The sequence below is a fragment of the Chelmon rostratus genome, chromosome 14 (assembly GCF_017976325.1).
Source record: "Chelmon rostratus isolate fCheRos1 chromosome 14, fCheRos1.pri, whole genome shotgun sequence".
NCBI classification, from domain to species: Eukaryota; Metazoa; Chordata; class Actinopteri; order Chaetodontiformes; family Chaetodontidae; genus Chelmon; species Chelmon rostratus.
In genome coordinates this window covers 13,412,451-13,434,763 of record NC_055671.1, presented here as the reverse complement: position 1 = coordinate 13,434,763, position 22,313 = coordinate 13,412,451, and the positions used below count along the sequence as shown (strand labels likewise).

At 44.2% G+C, this 22,313-nt stretch overlaps 1 protein-coding gene across 1 annotated transcript in view; it reads right to left on the bottom strand.

Annotated features, from left to right (window-relative positions):
• Window positions 1-1,689: 1,689 nt before the first annotated feature.
• Window positions 1,690-22,313, bottom strand: part of LOC121616995 (protocadherin-16-like) — an 84,190-nt gene continuing 63,566 nt past the window's right edge. The window contains exons 8-29 of the mRNA XM_041951940.1: window positions 20,697-21,755; window positions 20,317-20,504; window positions 19,991-20,087; window positions 19,731-19,888; window positions 17,211-17,651; window positions 16,185-16,480; window positions 15,871-15,986; window positions 13,610-13,849; window positions 12,789-12,914; window positions 12,457-12,666; window positions 11,569-11,825; window positions 11,232-11,438; window positions 10,732-11,128; window positions 10,487-10,600; window positions 10,124-10,335; window positions 9,838-9,989; window positions 9,204-9,334; window positions 8,764-9,050; window positions 8,233-8,374; window positions 7,933-8,104; window positions 7,437-7,846; window positions 1,690-7,328 (exon numbers count right to left, since the gene is read on the bottom strand). Coding sequence (XP_041807874.1) covers window positions 5,281-7,328; window positions 7,437-7,846; window positions 7,933-8,104; window positions 8,233-8,374; window positions 8,764-9,050; window positions 9,204-9,334; window positions 9,838-9,989; window positions 10,124-10,335; window positions 10,487-10,600; window positions 10,732-11,128; window positions 11,232-11,438; window positions 11,569-11,825; window positions 12,457-12,666; window positions 12,789-12,914; window positions 13,610-13,849; window positions 15,871-15,986; window positions 16,185-16,480; window positions 17,211-17,651; window positions 19,731-19,888; window positions 19,991-20,087; window positions 20,317-20,504; window positions 20,697-21,755 — 7,460 coding nt within the window. The 3' untranslated portion in view covers window positions 1,690-5,280. The remainder of the gene's footprint in view (window positions 7,329-7,436; window positions 7,847-7,932; window positions 8,105-8,232; window positions 8,375-8,763; window positions 9,051-9,203; window positions 9,335-9,837; window positions 9,990-10,123; window positions 10,336-10,486; window positions 10,601-10,731; window positions 11,129-11,231; window positions 11,439-11,568; window positions 11,826-12,456; window positions 12,667-12,788; window positions 12,915-13,609; window positions 13,850-15,870; window positions 15,987-16,184; window positions 16,481-17,210; window positions 17,652-19,730; window positions 19,889-19,990; window positions 20,088-20,316; window positions 20,505-20,696; window positions 21,756-22,313) is intronic.

Below are 22,313 nucleotides of genomic sequence, written 5' to 3'. Positions count from 1 at the left end.
ACATAACACACACAATATTGCTACATGTGTGCAACAGACACCACATTTGGTTCTTATTTTAGCAACAGTTTTTCATTAATATGTCTTAGTGGAAACTTTACTCTTTCTCCGACAAATAGCAGTTCAAAAAAAATCCCTGAAGGACCTCAAGCTCAGTTAAAAGTTATAATAAAGTTTGTTACGTTCAGAGATGTTCCCCTCTCTCTGTGTGTGTGTGCTTGTGTGTGTGTGTGTGCACTGACCTACTTTCATGAGTACTGTATCTGGTGTGGTGCATCAATATTTGTCTCTAATATACAGCGCACAATACTTCATATGTAACAGCTGCATGCATATTTTGTGTTTTAGTAGCTTTGCATTAATGTGCGTGCACTTATTCATCTTTTAATAAAGCTGAACTGAATAAAGTCAGAATGGAAGAGCACCTGGACACTAACTACAGTGTGAGCCAAGTTTAATACGATGTTTACAGGCTTGATTCCCAGAGAGCGCAGCTGCAGATTACCCAGACCCACTGGAAGGAAAACACGGCCCTCAAAAGAGTCTGCTTTTTTGGAATGGTTGTTCAAAACTGACGTTTGTGGAGGACAAGATTTATCAAAGTACATAATTGTGTTTCTCCAGAGCCTTCACTTCTGCTCCAAACTCTTAGGATGACTTTTCTGGCAATTACAATCAAACAAGTTCCAATCGCTGTCACTGAAAGTGATGCTTGAAGTTCTTTATTTGTGTTCCTCTGCGAAAGTGCAAACAGTGATAAATCAGAATGGATCCACTCTCGTGTTTGTCATTTGAAGCTGGGAAATTGTCTTTGTCGACCCTTTAAAACATCTGTGATACAATCCTGTTCTAACACAGTCTTTACAGCAAAGCCTTTTTTGATGACTGATTTGTAACTGATATGTTCTTCTATTGTTTCATTTTCTTTTGTTGTTGTTTGTCTGCTACCTTTTATTTTTTGCTTTGTTACCTTTCGTTTTTGTTTTATTCTCATGTATTTTGTGAAGCACTTCATAACTGTGTTTAGATATGTGATACAACTGATATGTGTACAACTGACGTTCTTCTTCTTCCTCCTATTATTATCATAAGTATCATTACCATTATTATTATCTATCCTATTCTAGAGCTTGATACTTCACATTGACATTGTCAGATGTCTCAGCAGAATCAGAACGAACAAGTTGAGTGTATTAAAGCCCCTCCTAAATGCTAAACTAAGTTTAAGTTTAAAAAAGAAAAATCTCAGAAACTTCCTTTGTTACTATTTATTAACAGTTTAACACTCAGATTCTGATTCAAATGTTGGTGAACTCTGATTGGTGCACAAAAGTATGCGACATCACATTTTTCCAGCCACGCCCACATCAAAGCAGTGGAAGAAGCACAGACAAAAACAGAAATACAGAAATTCTCTCATATGAAATCACCAAATGTTCCAATGTGGACATTGTTTTAGCATTTAGGAATCCAGAGCACACGTGTAAGAAAATGATTGACAGAATAAAGGTTTTCAGGATTTGAAGGGCAAATTAGCAAATCACCAGTGTCATAGTGATTATCACTTGAACACCTGATGAATGGCATATATGGCACTGCTTTGTAACTCAACCTTACAAGAACCCCCCCCCCCCCCCCTCTGCCACACACACCCACACACACACAACTACGCACACCTACACACACAAATATAATAGTGTACCAACAGGTATTTCATATTTAGCTTACAACTTCTCCAGGGAATAGACTTTTGCTCCAGACAGATTTCTCCCAGATTTTTGCAACTGAAGAACCTGCCAAGTATGTGCCTGTAGGAGCTGGACCAGCTGGACCAGGGCCAGTATCAGCTGGGGGAGATTGTTGTGGGCCATGTGTGTCACTGTGTAGTAGCCTTTAAGAATGTGTGTGCATGTGCGCGTGTGTGCGTGGGATTATTTGGAGTTGTGTGGGGTTAGAGATGGAGCGGGCTGTAAACACAGCTGTGTGTTGAGGTGAACGTGTAAGCGAGGGCAGCGAGCTTTTTTCTTCTTTTGTTCCACAGCCAAGAAAGTTTAGTGATGTTCTTGAATTAGCAACAGTTGTGTGTATAATATAGGATGAATAGATAAATCCACATGCAATCACCCTTCAAATTGTAGTATTGTACAATTGATCCTCGGCTAAGTACAAATGTAAAATCGGTCGCTATAAATTAGACAATCCGTATTCTTTGATTGTATTTCAAATGTGCAACTCATCGTCACCCCTTGTTTTTTAAGTCTTGCCTGTTAAACTGGTACTGCAGGAGCTTCAGTCTCCTTCTTTTACACCATGTACAGCTCTGTCTGTACATAACAATAACAGAGGAACATTGGACGGCTGTGGGTGATGACCAAATGAGGCAGAAATCCCCAGCAGCTATGCAAACAGGTCTGTGCTCCACGTGAAATAAACATCTTGCAATTATTCAGCTACAACAGCTTTGCATGCCTTTATATGAGCTGGAAGACCAGAATGCACTGCTGACTGGATCTTGGCTAGATCTCAGGTTTCTTCGATACCACTGAAAACTAACCTTTACTGTACCTCGTGATAGAAAAATGCTTTTCCCACGGCTTTACCCAAGAGGCTTGGTAGTAAAAAAAACACATTAAGGAGAGTGTTGGAGGTGAGCATTGTTTCAGAATGGGAATTTAGTGCAAGAGCTGGAACATAAAAGTAAAATCAAATGCCTTATTTATTATATCTTGCTTTGCTGGTGTGTCTGTGATACCAGGCTACACACATCTTGTCAAGTCAGGGGTTCAGTGTGCAGATAATCTCAGTCATCGTTGTATTTATATAGATCTACCCTATCTTGGTTTCTAACATCTTGCAACCATGCTGGAAATAAGTCTTCATCGTCAACATCATAATACTAATATGCTGTATTAACTGCATATAGGGCCACTGTTGAGTTTTAGCTTCAGGTGAACATTTGCTGTTCTTGAAAGCCAGAAGTTGACCGTAGTGGATGTAAGTCTCTTTGTCCTGGCTCACCTCCCGTCCTAAGGTCTGCTGTGATTCCGTCCAAAGCCAAGTCTGCCCCTCCCTTTAGTAATAGGCTTCTCATAAATGACTAAAGTTAACTCCTGCTCTTCAAAGTTACCATTCACAGCCAAATAACAGAAACACTGTTAAACATTAATTACTTCTCAGTTCTTCCCTCAAAGTCTTGGTTTGAATTCTGAAAAAGATGAAGTCTGACTCCAGTTTGTCAAAAGAGATCAGTAGGAATTTATTATTTGCTTTAAATACAAGTACAGCTCTTTTTTTTTATCTGCCATCAATCCACTGATCAGTCACTGGCAGTCATCTCAATCTGAACTCCAAATGGAGCTCCTCCAACACAGAAATGTTTTTGAAACAGCATAATTATGAGTGGAGACCGTGCTGTGCTGAAGTTAGGCTCATGGCATGTGTAGCTTTTTAGCTGCAGTGCCAGCTTTGCATCGGGCAGTTTGTGGGGTTGTGTTGAACGAAGAACAGAGGTAGAAGCCATCTTTTGAAAACAAAGAGGACATCTGATCGCTGCAGGTACCCCAAACGATGAAAAACATGGAAGAATAGGATAAATATACATGAGAGAATGACAGTCTTTAAGCCTTTTGCTACACACGCAGATTGCAAAACCTGGATCTGAACAATGAGAGAAAAGAAATAGGGTGAAGATGATGAGTTTAACACATGGAGCCTGAAAACACCTCATCATGTTGGTGACAATCATGAGTGAATCATAGAAATAAAATGCACAGAACAGAGAGCTGACGTGGAAAATAAATACTGCACCGGTTGCTAAATCCTTGTACATTCATCAGGGCTCATGCATTCAGGCTTTTGCTTCCCACTCATCTGGCTCATGTGCTACGTTGCCACTTATGCCACTTTCCAATGAGAAGCCCAGCCTATTCACTGCATGCTATTTTTGTTGTGCTAAGATGAACAACTTCACAGTAAAATGCATTTAAGTTAACAAGTGATGTAATTGACGTCAGGAAGCACTTCTTCTTTCAAAGACACAGAGGTGATCAGCAAATTGACTTGTCCCTGAATAACAAAGGGAATGTGCTGCTGTGCATAACTGCACACCACAACAGAGTGCTGAACTGCTGGAGGAGCAGGCATCTAGATTGATCACAGGTTTTCATCCGATTTCTGTTTTAGATTTGTGATGATCTATAATTTGACAAAAAAAAAAAAAAAATCTTACGGTAACAACACAGCGTAGTGTGGGCTGTGCTTGGTTTCCTACTGTCAAAATGTGGCAGCAAGTCCTCTTTTCATATAAATAATGCTAAGAACACAAAAGTCTCCCTCTCACTCACATCAGAACTGTCACAAGAGTCTCTAAAAACCTAGGAGACACATACAGTACATAGTGTAGCCTGCATACATACAAATATACATATATGCAAATACACAAAAACAATATCCTCTCCATGTGGAATAATGGCATTTCTGGATCTGAAATCATAATTTCATATAAAAATATATAAAAATAAAAGTAAAAATCAAAAGAAGTGTCATTTGAATTGGTGAGAAAAACAATTATCTTCATTGCTCTTCCACTGTGTGTTGCATTGGCAGTTCAATGAATCGGTGTCTTTGTGAATGCGCACTGTTTTCCGTCCATGGGATACACACATATGTCCAGGGGCCATTTTAAAAGCAGCCACCAGATGAGTTTAATACTGGAGTGTTAAGAATGTCCACAGACACAAAGAGAGGAACAAGGTCCTTAGCTCTCTGGCCAGCCAGCGAGGTAACATGAAAACTACACATCTATCTACACACTAAGGGATCTCTGACTGCAGGGCATGGTAAGTGCACATTCCCACGAGAGGTCAGTTTACCTCTGACCCTGTTCAGTTCATCGAGACCTGCGTCACTGTTGACATGGAGGGGTGGGCTGGTCCTGTCAACCCAGGCACATGTTCCACCTTTGTGTATTCCTGTAACACTGCCGACCAATGGAAAAACTTCAAAGAATGCAAATATTCTGCCAGGAGAAGGTTAAGTATGTTTTTGTGAGTGTGTTTATTGTACAAAATCCATATGGTTGGACACTTGAAATAAATGTCACTCCCTGGACATTTACGAGACCTTCATTCTTATGATGAAAACAGTGAGTTTTGAGAACGACAGTACAACTAACATCCTCTTGCTCTTTTTGTTCCACGAAAAAGGACAACCAAAAGGGAGCTCTATCATGCTTTGTTCATGTTGTCTGTCTTTAAGCTCTTCCTGAAACAAATTTTTCCATCATATTCTCATCTCGTGATCAGGACTCTGGTCCAGTGAAGGCTCCCTTGTGCTGATCATGGATGCTGAGGGCCCTTGGTTGACTCCAAAGGGCGAAACAGCTGGAGATCGAGCTGCCAGAGGGGAAAGAGAAGGAGAGAAGCTGGGGGACATTGCTGCTGATGATATGGATCCCTCATGACTGATAGGGGACCTGCGGAGTGAGGCCAAGTGAGGGAATGTCCGTCCAATCACAGGGACCTTTGGGGGAACTGACATGGCCCCTGGATGGGCCACTGATGTGATGAGCGGTGGAGGGTCAATTCTCGGTTTGGGATCCATTTTGTGCTTGGGCTGAAAGGGTTGGCGAGGGTTCTGGTTCTGCTGGGCAGTTTCATCTTTCAGCCTGGCTATCTCTGTGAAGACATTAGCCAGAGGCTGGAATTGAGGGCACCAGTTGAGCAAGTAATCCCAGTTATAGCTTCCACGGAGCTCCTCATCACTGGCAACGATAGCTGTGAGGGACCCATCCACCGAAGGTTTACCATCTTCAGGGAAGGCGTAATCCTTGGGGAGGGAAATGTTGAGGCCGCGGCCTACTCCTAGGTACCCACCTCCCTCGTCCCTATAGACTGGAAGCTGGCCAGACAGCAGGGTTCCACTGAGACTGCCTCCCAGTTTCTTTCCTTTGAACCAGGTGCTGCCCTCCAAAGCTGCAGGCTCACAGGAGATATCAGAGAGCTGGTCAGCATCCTGCTGAATTCCAGAGTCTGGTCCTCTGGCTGAGATGTGCTCCTGCATGGACGAGGTGATAGAGGCGACTCTAGGATACTCGTTTATCATCCTGATCTCATCATCCTCTGCTGCCTCAGCTGACCCTCTTCCACTGGAGTGAGAAGGATCCAGGGAGCCCCCTCTAGTGTAGGGACCACCACCAGCCCCTCCCTGATCTCCAGCATAGCCTGGCAATGCCTGATGGTAGATCCTCTCCCCTCCTGGGCCTGAATTGCATTCATCCAATTTCTGCAGAGCAGTCCCAGAGGCAACAGTTCTGTTTCCTGCATCCTGGCCTTTCTTCCTCCTGCGTGACTTGACAAGGAACACCACAACAGCCATGACCACAAGCAAAACGATAAAACCCAGGGACACGGCAATGATGCTAATCAGCAGGATGTTGACATCAGGGGCCAGGCCAAAGTTGGTGTTTGTGACATCGATGGAGACCTGGGCTGTCGTGGTGCGAGATGCATCTAGAGGACTGTGAGCTTTCACATCCAGGGTCATCATTCTGGTTTCCCGTTTGGTGCGGCCCGAGCCACCACTGCTACTGCTGCCTGAAGCGTCCAACTTCAGGAAAATCACTCCAGTGGTTTTGTTTACATCAAAGAATGGAGAACTGGTGGGAAGAGAATAGAGAACAATACCATCCACCCCTCCATCCTCGTCATTTGCCTGAACCTGGCCAATGCTCTGGCCTTTCTTAGCTCCCTCTGGTACTTCAAAGGAGAAATCAGAGGATGTGAAGAGTGGGTCATACTCATCCTCACCTGTGACAAACACCTGTACAGTTACAGTGGCTGAGTGGTTCCCTGAATCTACTGCTACTGCCACAAAGTTAAAGGAGTTGATCTTCTCAAAGTCAAAGGAAATTTTGCTTCTGATTTCTCCCGAGCTCTGGTCCACAGTGAAGCTGTCTTTCCCGACACCAGACCGCTCCACCATGAAGTATTTCAGTTGTCCAAAAACCCCTGTGTCATGGTCTATGGCATGTAGAACAGTCACAGCTGAGTTTGTTGGTTGGTTTTCTCTGATACTAGCTGTCAGGACTTCCACAGGGAAGAACGGATGATTGTCATTTACATCTTTGACATCAACAATGACTGGAGCTAGTGCGAAGTGACCCTGTCCGTCTGTGGCCTGGATGATGACAGTATGTGTGGACTGGTGCTCACGATCGAGTGCTCGCTGAAGCCGCAAGGCTCCAGTCCACTGGTCAATGGTAAATAAGTTCACCTCATCACCAGAGCTGATCATATACTGGACCTCAGCGTTGGGAGTTGAGTCGGGGTCTGGCAAAAAAGACAACAACAGAGTAAAATGAACTATCTGAGAGACAAAGAAAGAAAGGAATATTGAAAAAGAGAGAGCCTGGACAAAAAGATAAGACTTTTGCCCACCTGTAGCAGTCAGTCGTATGATCTCAGTCCCAGTAGCAGCTCCCTCACTCAGTGACACGGTATATTCGGCTCTGCTGAAAACTGGAGGGTTATCATTCACATCGCCAATGGTTATCACCGCAGCAACACTAGAGCTCCTCTGGGGCACACCACGGTCTGACACCACCACAGTCAGGTTGTAAAGTGGCTTGGTTTCAAAGTCAAGCCCCTCAGCCAACAGCAGAGTCCCAACGGTCTGAAATCCCCGCCCCTCCAGGAACCTCACGCTGCTTTCAATCTGGAATGCATTTCCTTCATTTCCATTGGCAATAGCGAAGTCAAAGCCACAGTTTTCTCGAGAGAGGTCGCTGTCAAAGGCCTCAAATGTCAGAACTGTTGACCCGGGGATGGTATCCTCAGAGACTGTAGCCCTGCAGACAGAAGAACATAACATATGTAAGGACAGCTGTTGGGGTTACAAAGTAACACATCCAGAATCTCATAAATGTAGACTGACCTGTACTCCGATTGGTGAAACACGGGAGCATTGTCATTGACGTCAGAGATCTGGACATGGACAGTGGTGAGGGAGGAGAGTGAAGGTGAGCCTCCATCACAAGCTTGAATAACAATACTGACTGAGGGATGTTCAGGGTCAAACTCAGCTCTGTGACTGATGAACAGGGTTCCTGGATACAGAACAATGAGAGGGAGTCAGACATTGTCATGCTAAAGTTTCAAATTGTAATGAATTGCATTTTACTTTCTTTTCAAAATGGAGCTAAACTATATCGGGAAGGAAGGCAAGGTGGTTTACCATTGTTGGGGTCAATGTAGAAACCCTCCTGTGTTGATGACATCACTTTGTAGGTGATCTTTCCATTCTCTCCAGAGTCTCTGTCAGTTGCTGTTACTGTGACAACTGCACTTCCTGGTGGCGTGTGCTCAGGCAGAGTTACCTGGGATACAGAGATGAAGGGCAAAAGACACAAATAAGCCAACAACAGATTGCATAAATATTGCAATAAAATTCACAAAGTCATGATGAGGAGGTCAACAGGCACTCAAGTCACAGAGCGGAAAATTGCATTTTATACTGTAGTTCCTGTTATTCCTAAGCTTGTGTTAATGTTGTGGTCATTTCCTTAGAGAAAGAACATATCATACAGTCTCATCTCTTCAACCATTCCCCAGTCAATATTAGTCAGTTAAGTTTTATCACTCCCCGTGAGTGCATGCTGGGAATGCACATGTGTTTTTTACAGTGTGTGTACAAGTCTATGAGAAAATGTAATAAATGTGCCGTAAAAACAAAAAGAACATCAGCTTGATTTATAAGCCATCCTACCTGATAGAGATCATGGGTGAATGCAGGTGCATTGTCATTAATATCCTCCACCAGTATTGTAATGTTAGCCTCGGTCTGGTGCTGGCTGTCTGTGGCTCTGACAGTCAGGGTGTACCATGTCTTCTCCTCAAAGTCCAGAGGGCCAGTGAGTGATACGCCTCCACTGTAGCGGTGAATCCCAAACTTGCCTAAGGCTGTTGGGTCCAGCTGCAAGGAGTAGGAGAGGGCAGGACTGGAGTCGACGTCGTTACCCGTCACAAGAGTGATCTCTGTGCCAATCAGCATATCTGATAGAAGGAGAAAGAGGATGAACAAAAAACTGCTGCACAACTACACATCCTCAGAACCACACAGGGTTTATCTGGTGATAGCATGCGTATGCATTGCATGTATTTGCTGTCAGTTGGTCTTTTCCAATTCCTGAAAATTAAAGCACTTACTCTCTGGGATGCGGACTTCCTGGGGCAAGGGAATAGTGGGACTGTTGTCATTCTGGTCAACAATGGTCACTGTCAATGTGGCCGAACCCGCCAATCTTGGACTCCCTCTGTCAGTTGCTGTGACTACGAGCCTGTGGGTAGGCAGAAAAAAGACATGGTGAGGGAGAAAATGTAAAAAAAAAAAAAAAAAAAAACCCACAAAATAATGCACATCTATTTTGCTTTTTTTTTTTTTTTTACCTTTGGTTACACATTCTCATATTGTTAAGAAAGCAAGACACAAAAAGCTATAACAATGTCACAGTGAACAGGAGTTGACACAGTTGTAGCTTTGATAAATCTGGCATGCAGATATCACTTTGCATGGGTGCTTATATCTTCCGCAGACTATGTAAACCTCCACACCAGCTATCTAAATAAAAGCTAGCTGAGTATGATTCATGTTGTGCTACGTCAAATTTTTCCCTTCTACTACCAGTATGTTAACCTGCCTGTGTATACATACTGGACTTTTTCTGTACAGCACCATGAACCAGTTCCAACATTTATTACAGGTAAAATATATATCCATCCTCAAAATGTGCACACAGAGTGGTTGTTGGTGTGGTTTATTCAGCCCCAGATTTGTTCTCACTTGGTCTGAGTAAAGATCTCACGGTCCATGATGGCCGATGTAGTGATGCTTCCTGTCATCGGGTCGATCTTGAACAGCCCGCTCATGCCTGATGACTGGATGGAGTAGGTCACCTGACCGTTTTGGCCCTGATCCACATCCTCAGCCACCACCTGGAAGAAGGTGGAGGAGAAGGAATAAAAAGGCAGAATAATGAGAATTTATCTTTACCTTTAGCAAAACTCCACTGGACGTATTACCTGTCTGACTGTATTATTACTGTGTAGTTTCTTTTATTGCGGAGTACCTGTATGATTGGCATTTCATATCCCTGTGCTTCTCTCATGTAAGCCACATAATTCTGCAGCTGGAAGCGAGGAAGGTTGTCATTGACATCCTGCAGGATCAAGTTGATAGCCATGAAAGATGTGGAGGACACAGTTGCAGCCTTCACAACTAGACGGAGTCTGGGGGTGTCTTCAAAATCCAGCCCCTTGGAGCTCTGCACCCTGATTTCACCTGCAGAACACACAGATTTGAGAGGATAATTAGGATCAGGAGATCGGGGACAGACTAATATGATCTCATTTACAATCTGTAATTCAATCCTGAATTCTCATCTTATAAGATGTAATACTTAAAAAAATGATTGTGCTGTGTCGAGGTTCACCTGTTGAGGAGCTGATGGTGAAGACCTGCTTTCTGTTCCCGCTGAAGAGGCTGTAGCTGATACCACTTCGCGTGCCATCTGGGTGTTGAGCCTGAGCCTGAGCCACAGCTGTGCCTGAACATTGGAAGTAGAGCAGAGAAAAAAATCCTTAGCTGTGACAGCAGAGAGATTTTCAAAGTGTACAGAGGGACAAATTGAGTGAGATGATTTTTCCAATCCCTAAAAATACTGTATCAATGTCAGACCTTTTGCAGCATTCTCCTGTATGCTGACATCTCTGGCATTTCTAGAGAAGCGGATGCCGCTGTACTCCACCTCCTTCACGTAAATGACCACCACTCCCTGCGCAGACTGAGCTGGACTGCCCTGGTCCATGGCCTCCACTATCAGGGTCCTCTGAGCCTGGGTCAGATCCCCCAGTGGCTCGGTGGCCTGGATCTCCCCAGTCAGGGAGTTGATGCTGAATCCCTTCACTGGCGTGGCAAAGCGATAAAACACCGAACCATTGGCTCCAAAGTCCTTGTCCTCAGCCTTCATGGTTGCTAGAACCCGCTGGGTACGCCTGCTGGACACCTCGATGACCAGCGGATCCTGGATGAAGAAGGGCGTGTTGTCGTTGACGTCTAGGATGGTGACTGTCACCTAGAAGAAAGAGGTCACATGTAGGTAGTACGAAATTGTAAAAAAAAAGTCCTCTCCAACTTAGCAATCAGTCAACACATTCAAAATCTAAACCTTCATTTACCTGAGCAGAGGCATTCCTGGGCGCAGCAGGTGAAAGGTCTACAGCAAACACCTGGAAGCTGTATGATGCCCATTTTTCCCGATCCAGAGGTGCTGATGTGGTGATAACACCAGTGCTTTCATCCACAGTGAACGCTCCGTGCACCTCTCGGCTAAGAAAATACAGAACCTTCCCATTCAGGTCATCGTCAGCATCTGAGGCTGACACCTAGAAATAGGTTAAATACATTTTAATGACCAAAATATGAGGAGTTTTGTTATAAAAGTGAGATATACAGTATGTGAGTGACAAAGCACGTATTCTGATTCTCTAATCACCTGCCAAAATTCCTACTTACCTCCAGAACTTGGGACCCCTCTGCAGCATCCTCCGACACTTCAACAGAGTAGCTACTTTTGCTAAAGACAGGGCTGTTATCATTGACATCCAGCACTTTGACTTCCACTGTGACAGTAGCGCTGAGAGCGGGGCTGCCGCGGTCCGTGGCCACTACCTCCAGGGTATATTCAGCCCTCGTCTCCCTGTCTAGCCCGCGTGAGGTGGAAAGGGCTCCCGTGCTGCCGTGGAGGTGGAAATCTCCATCAGGATCCCCAGCTGGATGGGGAGTTCATGCGGTAGAAGAAAAGAAAAACTCTTTAAAAACTTCTGTTGATTGAGTGTTAAAAGAAGACAGGAAAAGGGGTAGATCTGTGCCAACTCTGCACTTAAGTCAAAGCTTGAATGTTCTCCAGACATTTATATGGAATGTATCATAATTGAAATAAGACAGAGGAATGTCAGGAGCGAGCTTAGGGTAGCTGCACGCAGATCTGATCTTTCATATAGAGCTCTGTCAAATGCACTACATTGGTCCAAATGCTGCATATAGTATATCCCCTCCTTATGAGGTAAGAGCAAATCTACTCCTGCACACTGTCAGTACAACTTCACATTTCACCAAAAAATTGTGCCAAACTGATGCAAACACAAGTGTGATTTAGTTGCAATCATCACATGCTGAGCTCCAATTGCAATAATCTGTCAACAATCTGTGACTTTAAACTTGACCATTTTAAGCCTGAAAAACACCAAAAATGACAAAAATTCACTGCCTCTCCCAAGATATTGTTATTTTCACATTCGACACACCCTGAAACAGCAATTACAGCAATTGCGGCGAACTAAATCACTCCTTGAATCCATTCTAATAAAATACTGGGGCTAGAGACACAACACTGTTTCTCACCAGTGATCCTGTACTCCAGCTCTCCACCAGGACCCGAGTCGGGGTCTGTAGCCTTGAGAAAGCAAAGCTCTACTGGGGCCTGGTTCTCCGGCACCTCCAGCCCGTACCATGGCTTTGCAAAGACCGGAGCGTTGTCGTTCACATCCTGCACCTCCACCCGGACTACAGCTTTGGCAAAGTTAGGAGGCAGCCCCCCGTCTCTTGCATACACTGGCAAGAGATGGAAATTGTTAAGATGACTAGATGGTAGAGCCCATACAAAATTTACGATGATCTGTGGTAATAAATGAGCTCAGTGTTTATATTTCAAATAGACAATGCATATGTAATACCGGTGAGCGTGTAGTGGTCCTGTAGCTCTGTGTCTAGTTCCTGTGTGGTGGTGATGACTCCTGTCACAGGGTTGATGATGAAGCCTTCCTCTGTCACACCTCCGTATGTCACTTGGCCATTAGAGCCTGCATTGAAACACGAAACGGACACAGACAAAAACAAATGGCTCAGTACATAACAAGCGATGAAGAAAATATGCTACATTTAATGTAGTAAGGCAGCAGTATTAATGAAACCACAGCTGCACAGAGCTGCTGGCAAGTCCTAATGAAAGCTCCAAGCTCCAGAAATATTAGGCTCTGGACGATTGACTGTAACCACACATTTTCATTATCAGTAGCTTGTGGTTTGCATGAAAGTGATTTGGTTTCTCAAAAGCATTTATGTGTCTCTGCTGTTTAGTTCTCTGGCCATCCTAGTGGAGGCATACTGTATGTAACATATATCAGCTGCAACCCTTTACTCATTCTTCTTGCAGTGAATTTTGCAATCTTTCTTCTTTTTATGCTTTCATATCTTGTCTTTTTCCTACATCTATCATTGTTGACATTATCCATAATTATTACTGGCCAAAAGAAACCAGTATTTTCATGTGTAGGCTCACATGAAATCTACAGACATTAATATTCTGTGGAATAATCAAGCAGAAAATATTGCAAAATATCTGTACAATTTGTTTTTCCTGTGCCAAAAGAACCCTATTTGCTGACATAAAGAGGTAAGTATTCTCTTGGGATCTTGTGGCACCCACAGTATGTCCCCATTTCCTGCTCACTGACTAAACTTATTCAAAATATTGAATGATACATTTAAAACCAACCTTGGTCACGGTCAGAGGCAGTAATTGTCAATACGGTTGTCCCTGGTCCTTGGTTTTCCATGACCTTGGCTTCAAACTCCGCTTTCTGGAACACCGGGGCTTCATCGTTCACATCAATCACATGCACAGACAACACCTGAGAGGTGGAAAGCTGAGGCATCCCATGATCCTCTGCTACAATGGTCAGATTGAAGACTTCCTGCTCCTCCCGGTCTAAAACTTTAAGGATGGAGAGAGAGCCTGAAAAGGGAAAAAGATGCAGTGAGCAGTGAACTTTCTAAAACTGTCCAGATCACTTCACTTAAAACCTTTTCTCTCATTTTGATTCCTTTTTTTTTTGGTCTTGAAATGTGTGTGTAGGTATGTTTGTTGTGTGTTCAGATTATTTCTGTGAGCATGTAATCTTGGGTACCTGAGAGAGGCAGTATTCGTATGCCTGGAGGACCAGTAAAAACAAAACTCTTACAGATTTGCTTTATGAGAGTTTCCACAGTAAGAGAAAAAAATCACACCAGTGATTGTATTCTGGCACTCAGATGTGAATCAGTGTGCTGCAGCGCTTCGTCAGAGAGCATGTATGCTTACTGCAAAGCACAAGTGCAGGCATGGAGCAAAACACACACAATCCAGACTACAACCTGGAACTACACAGTTGACTCAAATCAACCTCTGACCTCCCCTCAAATTAGTTTTTTTTTTTTTTTTTACAACATTGCACTTGTGTGTTTAAAGTATCTCAAGCTGGTTGAGGCAGAGTTTATGAATCAGACCACTACTTCTCACTCTCTGGCCTCAGTTATTCTTCTATTCAGTGTGTGTCCGTGTTTGTGTCTGCTCATACAAGTTTAGCAGGCATATGGTGCCTGAGAGACGTGTGTAATTTATAAATGCCACAGCATGCCAAACACATACATCGTGTGTTGACTGTTGGCGTTTGAGGCCGAGGATCAGATGTTCCTGTGAGGTTTTGCAAGCCCCTGTGTTTCAGCCAAAACGCAAACATATGCAAAACATTTGCTGTACTATTTCATCCTCCTCTGCAGCCAATTTAGTGTTACTGATACAGTATCAGCCATATGATAAAGGCACTCTTATTCTCTCTGGATTAGCTTTGCTCAAACTTACATGAAACTTTGTTTTAGTGCTACCGAAGAGCTAAAGGTTTCCAAAGACAAAAAAATATACTACATTTCAGGGAAATGGGCATAATATACTGCACAAATGAAAGAGATTTTCTCATTTAATGCAGTGCTGCAGCCATAAAGATGGTAAGTAGGACATGGCTTTAATGATAGATTGAGCAGATATAGAATATATCTGCTGTACGCTCTCAAATAGCATGAATACACAGATACTTGTGAAAAAATTGACATATAAGAAACAATAGCTTCAGTGGTTCATAAAACTAGCATTAAAGCAGCCATAATGGGAAATTACAGAAAGTTCATGTTGGCAGCGCAGACATATAATTTATAAGCAGTAATCAGGCTAATGATGCCCCCCACATTAGCCTGGCAGTTTGGTAAATGTCCTCTCAATACAAAGCTAATCTGCTATTACAGCTATTATTAACCATAAGCTTAACACCACACAGTCTGAGAAACGAACCAGAAGCGAAAATCAACCCCTGCTAATACACCAGACACTTGACAGTAATGAAGTAAAGACTTTTTTTCCATCTGGAAGCTGCATTAAGTGTCTGTCCTATGGCTCCTAATCCCATCTCAGCCAGATCTGAGCACGCCCACACCATGATGAGGCGATTACGTATGCACATATATAAGATATCAAAGCCCGTCCAAGTCCCTCACCCAAATCGGTTCCCATGAACAAAACCGTCAAGAAAAGAACACCAAAGCATTATTCAAGTGAAATATTGCTCTAAGGCATTGAAAGACCATCTAGTAAAGAGGGTTATGAGGGTTATGAGTGTTTTAGCAGTTGGGACCCTGCACTTCGGTGGGTAATTGCGATCTTGTGGAAAGTTTTGTTCATCCAGGGGGGGCCACTATGTGTGGGATGCTGATTATCTATCAATCATGAAACCCCACAGAAAAAGGCTGCATACTACTCCCACTGTGTTAAATCATTCAAAGCAGGATTGCAAATGCATGAAATGATGTGAATTTTAACCTAATCATCTCTTGATGGAGTGTAAATTGGGTCTTTATGGGAAATCCCCAGTCTCCACAGACCCTGTTACATTATAGTAACATCACTATATTTTTAGACACTGTGGCTCACCCTCAAAATAAGCTTACCAGTGTTGGGGTTCAGACTGAAGCGACCGGCGCTGTTGCCTGCCTGGACTCTGTATGACACTCTGCCGTTTTCTCCTTCATCTTCATCTCGAGCCATCACGTACAAAATCACAAACCTGTCCATAAACATACAAACAGCATTACAAACACAAACGACCACTTCCACGTGCTCAGAGCCAAGAATGAGAATAAACTTGATTCTTTTTAAATTCAGTGTTCCTCCTTTGTGGCCTGATGGAGGAAATCTGTCAAAGCAATGAGAGCAATGTCCATTGAAGCACCAAAAACAGACTTCAGCTAGACGTGCCGCTCACCCGACAGGCTGATCCTCCATGACGCTGACCGCAGACGGCGAGCTGAAGACCGGAGCGTTGTCGTTTTCGTCCGTCACAAATACTCTGGCAGTGACCGAACCCCAGCGCCTCTGAGAGGGATCCTCTGCCTGGTCCGTGGCCCGCACCACGAGGTAGAGGGACGGTGTCGACTCACGATCTAACTTCTGGCCCAGTGTCAGGACTCCGCTGGAGGGGTCGAGGGTCAGGAGGTCAGGCGTGTCGGGCCAGGAGTGCTCAATGGAGTAACGTAGCTCACTGTTGGGTCCACTGCCATCCTAAAAAAGGAAAGGGATGAATCACACGGTGAGCAGAAATTCTCATCAAGCGAGGAAAAACACTTAAAATCACAAGTGTGAAAGTTCATTTTTGACTTAAGAAAAAGCTGAAAAAAGCAGACAAAATGATCTTAACTTAAGGTCCACTTACTTGTTTTTCTAGGGCTTTCAACCACATCTCACAATTCACTTCGTTAGTGGATGAAGTTTGCTTTCTATATTTAGGTCACATGATGACAGGAGGGCAAATTCTCTTTCATCCTCTAATGAGGACTGTGAGATGCAGTTGAAAGCTCCAGGGAAAAACTTTTTTTTTTGAACAACTTAAAAGACAACTTAAGTCATTTATAAGGTTCCTGCTTCTGAAATGTGACAATTTTCGTTTTCTCTAAGTTACATAAATGCAGTTGTAACTCAATTATTAGTCCAACAGTCAGACAAAACAATCCATTGAAATAAATTATCCTGGGCTCAGTTATGTTTTTTATCCTCTGTGTTCTGACATTTTATGAGTAAAGATCGATTAGTCAGAAAAATAATAAACAAATGAATCAGTAATGAAGATTATCATTAGCTGCAGCCTTAACAATTAACAATTGAGTTAGATATATTTTTAACCAAATTTAGCTCTGGTTTGGTTAAAAATATATCTAACTTATACAGTAACAAGGATCAATCACTGGTCAACATTATGTTTGTTCTTTAGCAGATAATATATTCTGTTGCACACCTGATCCAAAGCCTGGAAGGTATATATGGAAGCCCCGGGCTCTATGTTCTCTGGGATCACAATGGTAACGGGATCTTCTGTGAACTGGGGGGCATGGTCATTGCTGTCCTGCACGTTGATATCCAGCTGCACCAGGTGGCTGCTGGGAAACGACTGGGAGAAGTCAGACACCTCGATGTGCAGTGTGTACCTCGACCCCTTCTCGTAGTCCAGCTCTCGGACGAGATACACATCGCCCTTTAAACGGTCCACCATGAAAGTCCCATCGCGGTCGGTCCCCCCCACTACCAGGTAGGTCACCTGGCCTTCCAATAAAGAAGATTCCTGCTGGTCATGTGGGCGGACAGAGCCAATTATAGAGCCCGGAACAGCCCCTTCGACTGTGTTCAGGGTCATGGAGAGCATGTTGGGTTTGGGGTTGGACCTGGAGGAGCTGAGAACCTGAAGGAAAGGAAACTAGTGTTAAAAAGACTTTAAGTCAGCATTTGTTGTGACTTTCTTCATCTAGTTAGAATTATTCAGATCGTATCATGCAAGTCATATCTGTGAAAACTTCTCAATGTAAGTAGTATTTCAACCAAGCACAGGAGAAAAGTGTGCTGGGTATACTATTGTATCTGATTTCCTTTGGTATTCTGCAGACAATGAAGCTATATGGCTCTCACCCCAGACCATCCCTAAACATATCCTTGGGCTGTAGTCTGTTTCTGTTTTGTTGCGATTACTATAATAACCCTCCCAGGCATTCTCATTGTGCGTGAAGACATTATGTACAATCCTTCCAGTAAATATCTTGACACTGCAGCGTTCTGGCTTCAAGATGAGAGTCAGAGTTTGTGACCTGTGACAGAATAATGAAGGGTGTAATGGGAGGGAAGACTGTATATATTCCAGTTCAAATAATGCAGAGCAGTAAGTGCAGCCTCCATGTGCCGCAGTCCGGTACAAGTGCGTGCCAGGGGGCTTTCGCCACTCTGAGCAACAGCCTCAGGGTTCGATGTAGTTCTGGGCCAGATCAAAGAGCTCCGAAGACCGCAAACAAAAGCAGATTTTTTTTTAACAAGCTATGGTTTCATCATCAAAAAATCCATACGCGCAACACGCCTCGCTCACGATCTGTTGCAATGAATTGCATCTTGCCTTTATCGAAACGTGAATAGCAAGGCTAAACCTCGAAGGCGAGGGACGTGATGTGGATGATGTGCATAATTTAGCCTCATGTGCTGACCACAAAGACTGAGCCCACGTGCAGACATTTGCAGCTACAATGCACGACAGACCGCATGTCTCAGAGCCACCTGTTTCTGCAAAAAAAAAAAGCAAGAAAACAAAACCATGTCCTATTTTGTTCATCTGTTTTTGGAAATTCAGCCATTTAATTGAGTTTTATGTTGTTTTAGCCACAAATGTTTGCCTGTAGGGTGACAGGACTTTCATCTGCTCAAGTACATCCCAGTGTTTGAATGTGATGTTTTACAATGCCAGCAACTGTACCGTACTATACCATTCGAACCTTTCCTCTGGTCTCCCCAATGGCCTTTTCCGATACAAGCTAGCTAGTGTGTGTACTGTAGTGATTGTGGTGTACAGCAATATCCCTGTGTCTGATTTTACCCACAGCTATGTGAAATGTTATCTCAAAATCATTATCTGGAAATGTTAGCTCATGAGAGTATTTGAATGCGTCGTTACAGTGAGTGTGTGTGTGTGTGTGTGCGTGTGTGTGTGTGTGTGTGTGTGTGTGTGTGTGCATGTATCACTGCCTGCTACCGTACAGTGGTGTATTCCCTTTCTCTCTGTGTGATTTGATGCAGCTGGCTCTCATCAAACCTCATCTGGGAGCATTTGATTCCAAGGTGCCTGTTTCCCTTCTGCCTAATCTCAGTGTTGCACAAGGAGGGCGCAGGCGAAATCTAAGGCAAGCGCTCCCGCTGTAATTAGCATCCTTTTCCTTTCTGAAATCACTTCACATAAAATCACTGCGCTCAAAACTCCACAGTCAAAGCAAAGCACCACCCCTCTCTGGCCAAATGCCTCTGTGGCAGACCTTTTTTCCTGCTGTTGAATTCCTGATATTGTATGTTGATATGCAGGATTGACCCTCCGATGGAAAGTTCAGAACAATAACTCAGTCCAGACCAGCTCCCTCCTGCAGCTCAGGATTTCTCACCTTGGGCTTTGGTTACCCCACTAACTTTTGGAGCAGGAAACACACGATAGATTGGATAGATGCTTTTGTTTGTACAGGCACAGGTTCAGTTTCTCTCCTTCTCATATTTACCTCCTTTTCCAATTTCTTTGACAGTTATACTGTTCACTTTGTGCACAGATTGAGGAAATTACTCGCAGCAAGGAATGCAACAGGACTGAGGTAATGTGTCGATGTGACAGTTTTAGGTTTGGTCACCAGGTTGGCCTTTTTTCAATTGCCTCAAAAACATTTTGGAGACATAACAAACGTGTGGGTGCTTGTACATGTCGCCGGATAGACGTGGATATGAAAGTGTACGGAATTTTTACCTGTATCTGTAGCTGGCAGGTGGAGCTGAGGCCTGGCGTACCGTGGTCGGCAGCGGTCACAGTGAGGGCGTACTCTGCTCGCTCCACCCATCTCAGGGGGGAAGCGGTTCTCAGCTCGCCACTGGTCGGGTTAAGGGAGAAACGCTCCGCTCTGGGGCCTTCAGAGGATGCAACATACATGGATATCAGTTCAAACTTAAGTTTAACACTAAACAGCTGGATGTTTGAGGGATATACTTGGTATGTAGAAATTCACTCACCTGATAAAGAGTAGAATACAGTCCCATTCTCTCCTTCGTCTGGGTCTTTGGCTGTCACTGTCCCTAGGACAGTCCCAGATGGAAGCCCCTCCATCACCTTCAATGGAGAGGGGTTGTTATTCGTGTTATAGTCTTTTTCCAACAATCTTCCTATTATGTTTATTCCTCGCCTTATCTTATTTTCCTTTCCACCACTATGATCACTAAGATATAAAAGATTGCTCATACATCACAGGATTTGACAAAAATGAAAAGTGAGTTTAAGAAGCTGCTGTTTATTTTCAAATATTTGCCGGAGAAATCATACAGAATAACTTCATTGTCACCTGAAGGAGCAGCTCCCTGTCCGGCCTAACGTGAGTAAAACTGGGGGCGTGGTCGTTCTCGTCCAGCACAGTGATATGAGCTGTGCCAGTGGCGCTGCGAGGAGGCGTGCCCCCGTCCTGTACGACCACAACAAGCTGGTAGCTGGACTGCTGCTCTCGGTCCAGGGCGAGACGGGTGCTAATCTCACCTACAGACAAAGGGAAGGAGAGAGGCCTTAGCATGCATTACTTGCAATAGTTACAGAGCAATAACCATGTTTATTTAATTGACAAACAGCAAATGCATATCATCATCCAGTGTAACACAATCATAACAAACTGCTTCAAGTGTACTATCGCTGGTATTTAATTTAAATGAAAGTCATGGTGTTTGTCTTCACCTGTTTGTGAGTTAATCTGAAAGTGCCTGTCGGTGTGCAGCAGCCTGTAGGTGAGCCGAGCATTGAGTCCTGCATCTCTGTCTGTTGCAGACACCCTGCCAAAGCCTGTCCCCGCCAGCAGGTTCTCTCTAACAGCCAGGAACACCCTCTCCTGGCTCAGTCTCGGGGAATTGTCATTCTCGTCGGTTACCGTCACCCTGACTGTGGCGCTGCCGGTTCTCCCCGCCCCACCAGGGCCTGAAGTGGCCAGAACGGTCAACAGGTACATGTCTTTGACTTCTCTGTCCAGAGAGCTACGAACGAACAGCCAGCCACTATCTGGCATGATGCCAAAACCGGCAGCGTCACCATCAGGCCTGAGGCGGTAGGAAATAGGGGAGGAGGAGGATGAGGAGGAGCTTCCACCGTTCCCAGAAGCCTCTATGTTGAGCGCTCGAACCTGTAGGAAACGCGTGTTGAGAGGTGTGTTTTCCCGTAGCTCCACGCGATAGGTCAGGGTGTCAAAGCTGGGGCCTTGTGCATCTTGTGCTTGGATGTGGACTACAAGGGTGAAGGTGGAGCTAAGCTGAGGTGCTCCGCCATCCTTTGCAACTACCTGAAGGTCATAGCGTGGGACGCTTTCATACGACAGACTCCCAATCAGACGCACCTCCCCGCTGCCCCGGTCAACACCAAACGTCCTCTGGCCGCTGCTGCCTGCAGCCCCAGCAGAGACCAGGTCGAAGCTGATCTGACCGTTATGACCAGAGTCTTTGTCGGTGGCCTGAATGGTGTAGATAACAGTACCCATTTTGGTGATCTCAGGTAAAAGGAGGGACTCTGAAGAGGATGGGAGGAAGGTAGGGGCATTGTCATTGATGTCTGATATGGTTATTCGCACCCGGCTGGTCCCATATGCTGGAGGCGAGCCGGTGCGTGCCTGGATCTCCAGGTCAAGACTGGAGCAGGTCTCATGGTCCAGAGGAAGGGCAGTGCGAATGGTACCAGAGGCACTGTCCACTGTGAAGTAGCCATCAGGGTCTCCGGAGGAGATGGAGTATTGGATATCCCTAGAAACACCTGCATGCAACGGCAAGAATCACATGTAAGAAGCTGGAACCAGCAAATCTTTTGCAATCTTTTTGCTTTATAAATGACTCAAAAGTAAAAAAAAAATGTCTACAACTGTTGGTTATCCACCGAAATGAATACACACCTACCACATAAAAAAAAAAACATGATAGATCCATATCCACTTTGAGTACACAGAGATGTGATGTGTTTATTTCTCATCTAAGTGTTAATGAAAGGCTGGATTCACTCAAAGTGGGTGACGAGATACAATCACTGAGAGCCTTGTACAGTTACACAGCTAGAGATAAGTGCTCCTCTGTCCACTGCACCACAGAGAACACTTCATTTTGACTCCCACTCAGAGTTACAGCTCCATCCAAATCCATTCCTCCATCATTAATACTGAGAGAAAATAGAAGTCTGGCCATAGTGAAAATAATCCCCTGTAAAGCCCACGCTGTGTGATGGATGTGATTTCTTAATGGAGTGTCTGCTCTTGCGTATTTGTGCAACTGCCGGGGTGAGAGGTAAGACATCATACACTCTTCAGCCCATTACAGCATT